Source organism: Leptonychotes weddellii, chromosome 7 (assembly GCF_054177405.1).
Source record: "Leptonychotes weddellii isolate Sample4059 chromosome 7, ASM5417740v2, whole genome shotgun sequence".
In the NCBI taxonomy this organism is placed as follows: Eukaryota; Metazoa; Chordata; class Mammalia; order Carnivora; family Phocidae; genus Leptonychotes; species Leptonychotes weddellii.
Window position 1 is genome coordinate 32,327,192 of NC_138375.1, and position 9,861 is coordinate 32,337,052.

The 9,861-nt window shown below is 39.2% G+C and overlaps 1 protein-coding gene across 1 annotated transcript; it reads left to right on the plus strand.

Annotated features, from left to right (window-relative positions):
- The first annotated feature begins 494 nt into the window (after positions 1-494).
- On the plus strand, positions 495-7,846 carry MRPS30 (mitochondrial ribosomal protein S30). The gene is made up of 5 exons (XM_006729720.3): positions 495-1,334; positions 2,715-2,860; positions 4,020-4,125; positions 5,428-5,604; positions 7,481-7,846. The coding sequence occupies exons 1-5, from the start codon at positions 740-742 to the stop codon at positions 7,750-7,752; spliced, it is 1,296 nt and encodes a 431-aa protein (XP_006729783.2). The 5' UTR covers positions 495-739; the 3' UTR covers positions 7,753-7,846.
- Positions 7,847-9,861: the final 2,015 nt, after the last annotated feature.

Genomic DNA, 9,861 nt, shown 5'->3' on the forward strand with positions numbered 1-9,861 from the left:
GGTTGCTGAAAGATTAATAGGAATCGACTCATGTTGAAATAATAATGAGTTTTAATACAAAGCAAAATTTAAACACAATTCGTTAGTGGTTTTTATTGTTATTTCCTTTTTTTTTCCAGTTAAATCCAACTAAACGTATATTCCCCGTTTTGTAAATTAGGGGAATTAAAACAAATTATGTATCAATTAACATAGAGAAACATATGGAATTATTTTTCCACAGATTAGCAGTGGCCATCTATGAGTTATGCTTGCGTCATTTTAAAAGTAAGCACGTATTAGCCATAAAACATTTAGAACAATATTTTCCATTAAATTTCAACTCTAAGAACTAAGACAAGAGGTGGGATGTGGCACACACAAAAGAAGCCAATAAATGCTAGAGGTTCCGGTGCAGAAAGTTCCTAAATGAAATTTGGCAAGGGGTTCGTGCCGCGGTCGGAAGAGCAACCTAGGTGGTGGCAACTCCTACTTAAAACTTTCACTCCTCCCAGCCCGGCCCGCGGAAAACCAACAGGCAGCAAGTTCTGCCTCGGGTCTACGAACGCTCCCGGGCGCTGGAAACTAAGATGGAGAAGTGATCTGATTGGCTAAGAAATGAATGACGCAACGTATCTCAGGCCCACTGAGAATCCGCCTCCCCAAGCCTGGCTCAAATGCCGCTTTCGATTGGTCCTTACGTCAAGAGCGCAGCGACATTTCCTGAAATTAACCTCTGGGTCCGAAACCTTGAGCAAAGATGGCGGCGGCCAGGTGCTGCAGGCTAGCCCTCCGCGGGCCGGGGCTGTCATTGCACACTGCGGCAGAGGCCGCCGTCACGGCTCCAGAAGTGACCGGCCCCGATGTCACGGCGGCCCCCGTCGCGCGCTACCCGCCGATTGTGGCCTCCCTGACTGCCAAGAGCAAGGCGGCACGGCAGCGGCGAGTGGAGCGGTGGCAGGCGACGGTGCACGCGGCCGTGTCGGTGGACGAGAAGCTGCGAATCCTCACCAAGATGCAGTTCATGAAGTACGTGGTTTATCCGCAGACTTTCGCTCTGAACGCTGACCGCTGGTATCAGAGTTTCACCAAGACCGCGTTCCTGTCGGGCCTGCCGCCGCCGCCAGCCGAGCCCGCGGAGCCCGCGGAGCCCGCGCCCGTCCTGGACCTAGCGGCCTTGCGCGCCGCCGCGTGTGACTGCCTCCTGCAGGAGCACTTCTACCTGCGGCGCAAGCGGCGCCCTCCCCTCTACCAGGACCGCGAGGCTATCGCCTCGCCCTTCCTGGATCAGCTGGTGGCCACCCTCATGGGCCTGCTCAGCGCACACAACCCCGCCTTGGCCACCGCCACCCTCGGTGAGCCTTGGGGCTGCCACGCCGGGCGGGGGCGGGGGGGACTGTTCCTTTCTTTCTTTCTGCATTGTTAATTATATTTCTAGTCTTTTCGCGCCTCGCTGGGCGCCGCCAGGTTTAATAGCAGTCACTGCGCCAAGAATCTGGAGACTGGGTTCCCTTCCGGCCCTGGGCTGCCGCCTCCTAGCTGTACAGCCTTCCACGATTCCAGTGTTTGGTTCTGCTTTGTGAAGGTCCAGCCAAATGGAATGGAAGAACAGTGTTGGTTAAGAGAAGGGGCTCTTAGAGGGCGGGGCAGACCTGAAGTTGGCTTTTGGCCCTTCCACCAAAAAGTTACATGACTGCATGTCAGTTCATTAACCTCTTTTGGGTTAAAGTAGTTTTTCTCATTCTCAAGATGAGAATTACGGTAATAGTACTTTTTCACAGAAGTGTGAACATTAAAGGTGATACTGAGTAAAATTAACATTTACTCAGTACTTAACTATGTACCAAGCCCTGTTCTAAATTTTTATGTGCCAACCAATTTAATCTTCATGATGACCGTTTATAGTAGGGTAGCATTGTTTTATGAATGGGAAAACCACCCTGAGGTACAGAACGGTAAAATGAACCTAGTCGGAGAGCCTGTAGCTGGTAGATTTGAGTTCAGGATTCAAACCTAGCCATTTTGGGTTCCCAGGAAACAATCAGAAACTTCTTTTAACTGCTCAGTGCAGACATGAAAAATTAACGGACAGTTTTTAAAAATCAGTGTTTTTGAGGTATTCATTAGTTTATATCTACTGCCTGGTAGGTGTCTTAATAAATATTTATTGACTTAATGTCGTTATAACTGTAGATGTGTGTTCAACTGAGTCCTGTAGTGTGCATGTTACTTCTGTCTCAGTTGGGAAGGAAGTGGTCTTGAGAGAAGCCTTGGGGATTTTGACTACTGACTGTTGGCCTAGGAGAACTTGACTTTGTCAAGACCCAGATCCCTCTTCTATAAAGTGGAGGTGATGACAACTGTATGCATACCTTTGAGAGTTATTGTGAAGATTGATTTAGTAATTCTGACTCCTATAAAAACTTTTTATTTCTGGTGAGTGATACTCCTTTTGGTCTTATTTTCTTTATGTTTATTCTTAACCGACAAACCTCTTCCATTACAGTGTTTAGTGTATGATGGATGGCACAAGTAGACAATAAATGTTTGAGCATTATATTTAAGTCACAGTCATTTAAGTTAAATCATCATATAACCCAGACTCTATCTTACAACAAAGAGTAATTTTTGATAATTTTTAATTTCCATAGTTACTAAGTTCTGTATTGCTGGTATTCTAATAATAACCAAATTGATCTAAATGATTAAATAAAATTTTGAATATCTTTTGATAGATTGTAAACGCCCAGTTCACTTTTACTGGTTGCGAGGTGAAGAAATTATTCCTAGTGGTCATCGGAAAGGTCGAGTTGATGCTTTGCGATACCAAATAAATGATAAACCACACAACCAGATTCGAATATCCAAACAACTCCCACAGGTAAGGATTTATTGCATATATATCTACTGATATCTGATGAGGAAATGTCATAGGCAGCCTAGGTAATGGGCTTAGTAGAATAAAAAGTTTTAGATGGATCCCTTTCGAGTTTCTTTCACATACTTCTCATCTGAAATTCTTTTTCAGCTTTTTAACCTGTTATGGTATGTATAGTGCTCAAAGGTCAAATAATAATTTTTAAGCAGGATTAAGGCATCAGTTTTCAGGATCATACAAATCTTTTCTTTTTCTTACTATAAAAAACTTTGGGCTGCCTGGGTGGCTCAGTCAGTAAGGGTCCTGGGATCAAGTCCCCATCTGGCTCCCTGTTCAGCGGGGGAGTCTGCTTCTCCCTCTTCCTTTGCCTCCCCCTCACCCCCCCGCCGCTTGTGTGTGTGCGCGTTCTCTCTCTCTCTCTCAAATAAATAAAATCTTTAAAAATACCTATAAACAATTGATAATAGTTTATGATTGTAATTTATGATAGACTACACTACCTAATCATAAATCAAGGCATTTTTATAATTATAAGCTGGTCATTTTTTTTTAATTTATAGTTCTTGTGGAGAAAATAAGTATATTCTGAGTGTTGTCTGTGTGTCTGAATACACACGCACGCGCACATTTTTTCTGTAAAAGTCCAGACAGTAAATATCTTAGGCTTTGGGGGGCCACAAGTCTGTGTTGCAACTATTCATCTTAGTTCTTAAATAATGTAAAAGCAGTTATGTACCATATGTAAATGAATGTGCCTGACTGTGTTGCAGTTAAACTTTATTTGTACAATCAGGTGGCTGGCTGGATTTGGCCCATCACAAGACGGTGGTGTTACCAAATCATTTTGTAAAACACATCTCATCTTGAGATTTTTAAGTCTATTAAGAATGTGAGTTGGGACGCCTGGGTGGCTCAGTCGGTTAAACGTCCGCCTTCGGCTCAGGTCATGATCCCAGAGTCCTGGGATTGAGTCCTGCATCAGGCTCCTTGTTCAGCAGGGAGCCTGCTTCCCCTTCTCCCTGCCGCTCTCCCTGCTTGTGTGCTCTCTCTCTCTGACAAATAAATAAATAAAATCTTAAAAAAAAAAAAAAAAGTGAGTAAAATTTATACATTAGTACTAGTGTTGCTGTGAATTCATTTATGACTTTTCTTTTTCTTGAAGTTTGTGCCGCTGGATTATTCTATACCTGTCGAAATCCCTGTTATAACTTGTAAGCCAGACAAACTTCCCTTATTCAAACGACAATATGAAAATACCATATTTATTGGTAAGTTTTTCTTTTGAAATATTTTGCCATCAATGTGTCCGAAGTATCCTGTGCAGATTTACATAATTAATTCTTGATGACCAAGAAGTTCAGGTAGTTTACAAGCAATATAATTCATAATCTCAGGTTGTTGTAATATGCATGAAAATTGGGGGAAAAATATTCTTTCAGCTCACCATTTAAAATTTTACTTGTTTCTACTGAACTAGCAGCATTTAACTTTAAAAAATAGTTTTACGTATTTTTATTGATTCATTATGTAGAAAAAGTAATTTGTCCTTTTTCAGGAGTAAACCAGTATAGAGCCAGACTTGAGGCAGTGATCGACTTTTTTATAAAAGTCTTCTGTTTGTGCCACACTCTGTGATAACCATTAGGAATATAAAAATTAATAAGGCCTGATGTCTGCCCTTGTGTAGCTTATACTTTTGCTATCTTTTTGTCTATTAATTCCAAGTTGAATTAATAGACAAAAGTTGAAGATTTTAAGAAACCAGCGTTATACTAGTCCTCCAGACGTATTTTATCAGCCCCTTCAGTGCCACTGTGGTCTTAGAGTGTGAACTGTGGAACTTTTGGTTGAAAAAAGTTTACTACTAAAGTCAAGAATATCAACACATCATGAAATATTGGCTCTCATTTTCCTTACTTGGAAATATAGTATAAAAATCATTTTTTAAAAAAAAATTAGGAGCAAGGTATGTAATTATTACACTAAAATGATAAAGGAGACTTTTTTTTTTTAAAGATTTTATTTATGTATTTGACAGAGAGATAGAGAGCACAAGTAGGCAGAGACGCAGGCAGAGGGAGAGGGAGAAGCAGACTTCCCACTGAGCAGGGAGCCCGATGCGGGGCTCGATTCCAGGACCCTGGGATCATGACCTGAGCCGAAGGCAGACGCTGAACCGACTGAGCCACCCAGGCTCCCCTAAAGGAGACTTTTTAATGAAAAGTTGGTATCATGTGGAGAGTAAGACAAAGAAAATAACGTAGCTCCCAATGATGAATGAAGGGTTTGAAAAAACCAAATAGGGAATTTCAAATAAACTTCACATACATTCTTTTGACTTATCCTGTGTCATCAGAGTGGGCTTGATGATAGCTAGCAGATTGTACTTTCATGTGAAGTTTAACTTCATTATGATCAATGAAATAAATCAACCTTCCCACTTGTATATTTCGGATACTGATCACAGGATGTGTGGAGGAGAAAGATGGGTTTGAAGCAGAGACTAAGGATGTGTGCTCCAGATGTTCACATGTACATTTCATCTGAAATGTTTTTATTTTGCTCTTCAGGCTCAAAGACAGCAGACCCATACTGTTACGGTCACACACAGTTTCATCTGTTACCTGACAAATTAAAAAGGGAAAGGCTTTTGAAACAGAACTGTGCTGATCAGATAGAAGTTGTTTTTAGAGCTAATGCTATCGCAAGCCTCTTTGCTTGGACTGGAGCACAAGCTCTGTATCAAGGTAAAACTAATTTTATGGCATTGTTCTTGGAAGATACCTGTGACATTTTAAGAATTTAATTGTTTCTTTGGGTTAAGTGTTGTAGGTTGAATCTTAACATTTTGAAAACTTGCAGTGACACGAAGCACGGTTGTTTTAAAATTCATAATTAAATATTTTACATTTGCAATTGGCAGGTGGTGTGTAGATAGTTACTTTGATCTTTTACTTTGACCACTTTCGTGTGAATGAATTATTTTCTGATGTTCTCAAGTAGGTGAAAGACTGTAGCCAACTAAGTCAACTCTGTAGATGATAGCAGCTTTCTGAAGCTGGAAAAGGAAATGCTTTGGTGGATTGAATTTTAGATTAAATCACAACTGTTCTGTATAATATCTTTGAAGGCTATATCCAGGATGTGGATTAAGAGATTGTTTATTCATCCAGTAAATAGTGAATGCTTTTTAGGAACCAGGCGGTGTTAGCCTTGGAGATGCGGTGTTGAATGCGGCAGGCAGATCCTACTGTCTTGGAGCTTATAGTGAGGAGAGTAAAAGATAATAAACATGTAGTATTTTTAGCTAGTGGTAATAGTAGGGAGGAAATATACTACATAAGGGATAGAATGGTTACCGGGTGCAGGTATAAATGAGATATGGGGCCGATTCCATTTAAATGGAGTAATTCAGGGGGTGGTCTCTAAAAAATGACATTTGAACGAAGACCTGACTGTTGAGGAGCTGCCTGAGCACAAACTTGGGGGAAAGACACTTCCAGGCAAAAGAAATACAAGTCTCTGAGGTAGGAACAGACTTGAGGTGTTTAAAGAACAATGAAGAAAGGGGAGGGGGAGAATGATGGAGGACGAGATAAAGGAAGCCAGACGCCAGATCTCAGAGCTCATTGTGAGGCATTGGGATTTTATTACAGAACCTGAAGTAGTAAACTGTAATAGTAACCAGATTGATCCTATATGAGTTCCCAGGAGGAATTTAATACAGATTTAATTATTTCTAGGCTCACCTGTTTTCTTCATACATATATATAATTTAGTCTTTTACTCACAATTTTTGACTTAAATGGAGAGAATAGGAATAGGATTAGACAGAAGCAGAAACAGGAATCTTTCTCAAAGGCATTAGAATGGCACTGTTTACGCTTTAAAAGTAAAGTGCTTCTTTTTTCCTATATTTAATTCCAAATGCTAACAATATTATTCATTGGCTGTCTTCATGAAGTCTGATAGAAAATATGTATGAGGAAAGAACATTACTGCTTGGCCCTAGGTTAAAGCCAGTCAGTCTAGAACAAGAAGCCAGAAAATATGAGTAGTAAAGGTATTAAAGGCATCCTGGAACCTATGACACAAGATAACACAAGGTGAAATAACAGCAGCTCATAAAACCAATTTCAAAATATGTAAAGGAAGAATAGAATTTGTCTAAGGACATGATTGAAGTCCTTAGGGAGTCCGTTTTTTTCTGAAGGTATTTTTTTTGTAGATTTTGGTGAAGTAAATGGCCGTAATGGTTATTGGGTGCTAGATGCTACTGGTACTGGGAAAGTGAACGAAGTCAGTACTAGATGTAGGGGAGATCTGCATCGATAGAGCTTGCTGCTTTTTTTAGATGAAGCGAGTTAAGGTTGAAAGCTGTTGAAGAGTGAAGTTGTTGAGAATGTGTCATGAGTTTGGGGATATCAGAAAGGAGGAAATAATTTTTGATGCAGAAATAGAATATAGGATTAGAATGGAGAAGATGAGGAAACTTTGAGATCTTCAGGAATTTGGTAGGTAAAATAATTTAGGTTTTAGGGGATATTTGATACCCTCTAATGTGCAAATGTTTTTGGTAAACTATATTCTATGTGTAAATTTCAGTATAACTTTTTTCTGTAGGATTTTGGAGTGAAGCAGATGTTACTCGGCCTTTTGTCTCTCAGGGCGTGATCACAGATGGAAAATACTTTTCCTTTTTCTGCTACCAGTTAAATACTTTGGCACTGACTGCACAAGCTGATCGAAATAACTCTCGTAAAAATATATGTTGGGGGACACAAAGTAAGCCTCTTTATGAAACAATTGAAGATAATAATGTGAAAGGTTTTAATGATGATGTCCTGCTCCAGCTAGTTCACTTTCTACTGAACAGACCAAAAGAAGACAAATGACAGCTGTTGGAAAACTAAGAAGAAATAATTGATTCAGGACTTCGGGAATACTTGAGTTTCACTGAAGGAAAAATAAAGGGAATTTTAATGATGAGACTTGTCAAATGCATTATTTTGAGACAAATATTTCTAACCTGTGATTAGACCTCTCATTTTGCTCAGAGTACACACTGAAGGATTTAATTTTAGATAGAATATGTTGTTTTAAGGTGATTTTATTCATATATAGCTAATTGATGAGACCAATTGAGCTATCTGCAATACCTGGTATTAGTTGCATGTGATTTTGAAAGTAATGGAAGGACAGTAATTCAAAAGTTTGAGAATAGGTAGATGTGCTATATTTTTATTTTTTGTTTTTAATTTTTTCATTGATAAATAATACAGAGTTTCAGAGTCCTACTCAAACTGCTTTAAAATTGGAACAATATTTTGCAAGTATAGGAAACTGAGGCCCAGAGGAGTTAAGTGACTTTTCCACAATTTCACAGTTGATTAATAATATAACTGATGAATTATATGCAACTTAGGTTCTTAGCACTCAGAAGTAACGTTAACAAGTGCAGGACTGTTATTTAATGCCAGCACCTAACACATGGCGCAGGGTACTCGATAAATATTTGACCCAGGGGCACCGGGCTGGCTCATTCAGTAGAACATGCGACTCCTGATCTCAGGATTGTAAGTTCAAGCCCCATGTTGGGTGTAGAGATTACTTAAAAATAAAATCTTTATATTAAAAAAAAAAAAAAAGGATGAAGAAGTAATGTTAACATATTCTGTTCGTGTTTTGCTCTATCCCAAAGATGAGGAAACTAGGTTTGCTATGTTTCAGAATCAGTTGTCAGTTAGTAAAATTGTTAATCTTGTTGAGAATTAAGATTTCCTTCAAAACATTTTTAGTGAGAAAAAGGAATTACCTTTGTATAATCATGCTTACTGTTTTTATTTTAGAACCTCCTGTTGTGAATTTTTAAAACACCCAATTAGGTACTGTAGTCATATGACAGATTCCCTCCCTTCCTCCCTTCCTTCCTTCCTTCCCTACCTTTCTCCCTCCCTCCCTCTCTTGCTCTCTGTCTTTCAAGACAGAGGCCACAGTTATATTGATCGATTCCTCAGCTAGAAGCCTAGGGATTATTGCCATAGATGATTGCTAAACTGAAGGAATAGCACCTGAAAGATGTTACTCAGTTCAGCCAAAGGCTTGCTTTGCAAGGCTTTGTGCTGTGTTCCATCTTTAGCACATTATTTTCAGTTTACCCAGAAAGCCATGTCATTTCACACCACCATTTGTTTATTTAAGCAGTTTACAAAGCTTGGAATACTGTTCTCTACCTTTGGTCCTGTCTGTTCAATCCATATATTGCGTCCCCATTCATCCTTGATGGAAAAATGCAGATGTATAGAGAGCAACCTTACCAAGCTCCAAGTATAGTGATATTTCTCTTAATGTTAGCTTTCACTTTCTAACTCTTTGCGTCTTGGGCAATTTGAGTTGCCATCCTTTATTTCTGCCCCCATAAAACAAAATTACCTTACAGAGTTTAAGGATTAAATGAACTAGTGCATGCAAAAGTGCTTTTAAAATTCTATGTAATTAAAATACTTAGGATTCAGTTGAAATGCCATTGCTTTCCCTAAGCTGATTATATTTAATTCATGTTTAATTGTCCCATCCTTTGAATACTTAAATCTTTCGTAGCACCTGTTTCATTCTCTCGTAATAATTTTTCTCATCCCAAATGGAGAACACATACCACATACATACCATAATACATATCAGGACCTCACCTAACACTTATATATTCTAGAGAGTGGTCTAGATATTTTACATATATTAGCTTATTTAATCCTCACAAACATTCCATGAGCTAGGCACTATTTTGCAGATGAGTTAACGGCACAGAAAACCCAATAACTTACTGAAGAATATACACTACAATGTGGCAGGTTTGAAATTTCAACCCTGGTGATCTGACTCCAGAACCTACTTATAACCACTCTGGTGTATATTCTTTAATAATACACTGTAGATGTCAGTGCTACAGAAGTACAACAGTGACATAAATTTAGATAAAGGATGGGTTAATTCTGACTAGTATGAAT

Bases quoted from the DNA above. Each gene is read 5' to 3' on its own strand.
- MRPS30 (XM_006729720.3), top strand. From the start codon at position 740: ATGGCGGCGGCCAGGTGCTGCAGGCTAGCCCTCCGCGGGCCGGGGCTG. The intron at 1,335-2,714 runs GTGAGCCTTGGG...ATCTTTTGATAG, and splicing joins CTTGGCCACCGCCACCCTCG to ATTGTAAACGCCCAGTTCAC. The intron at 4,126-5,427 runs GTAAGTTTTTCT...TTTGCTCTTCAG, and splicing joins TGAAAATACCATATTTATTG to GCTCAAAGACAGCAGACCCA.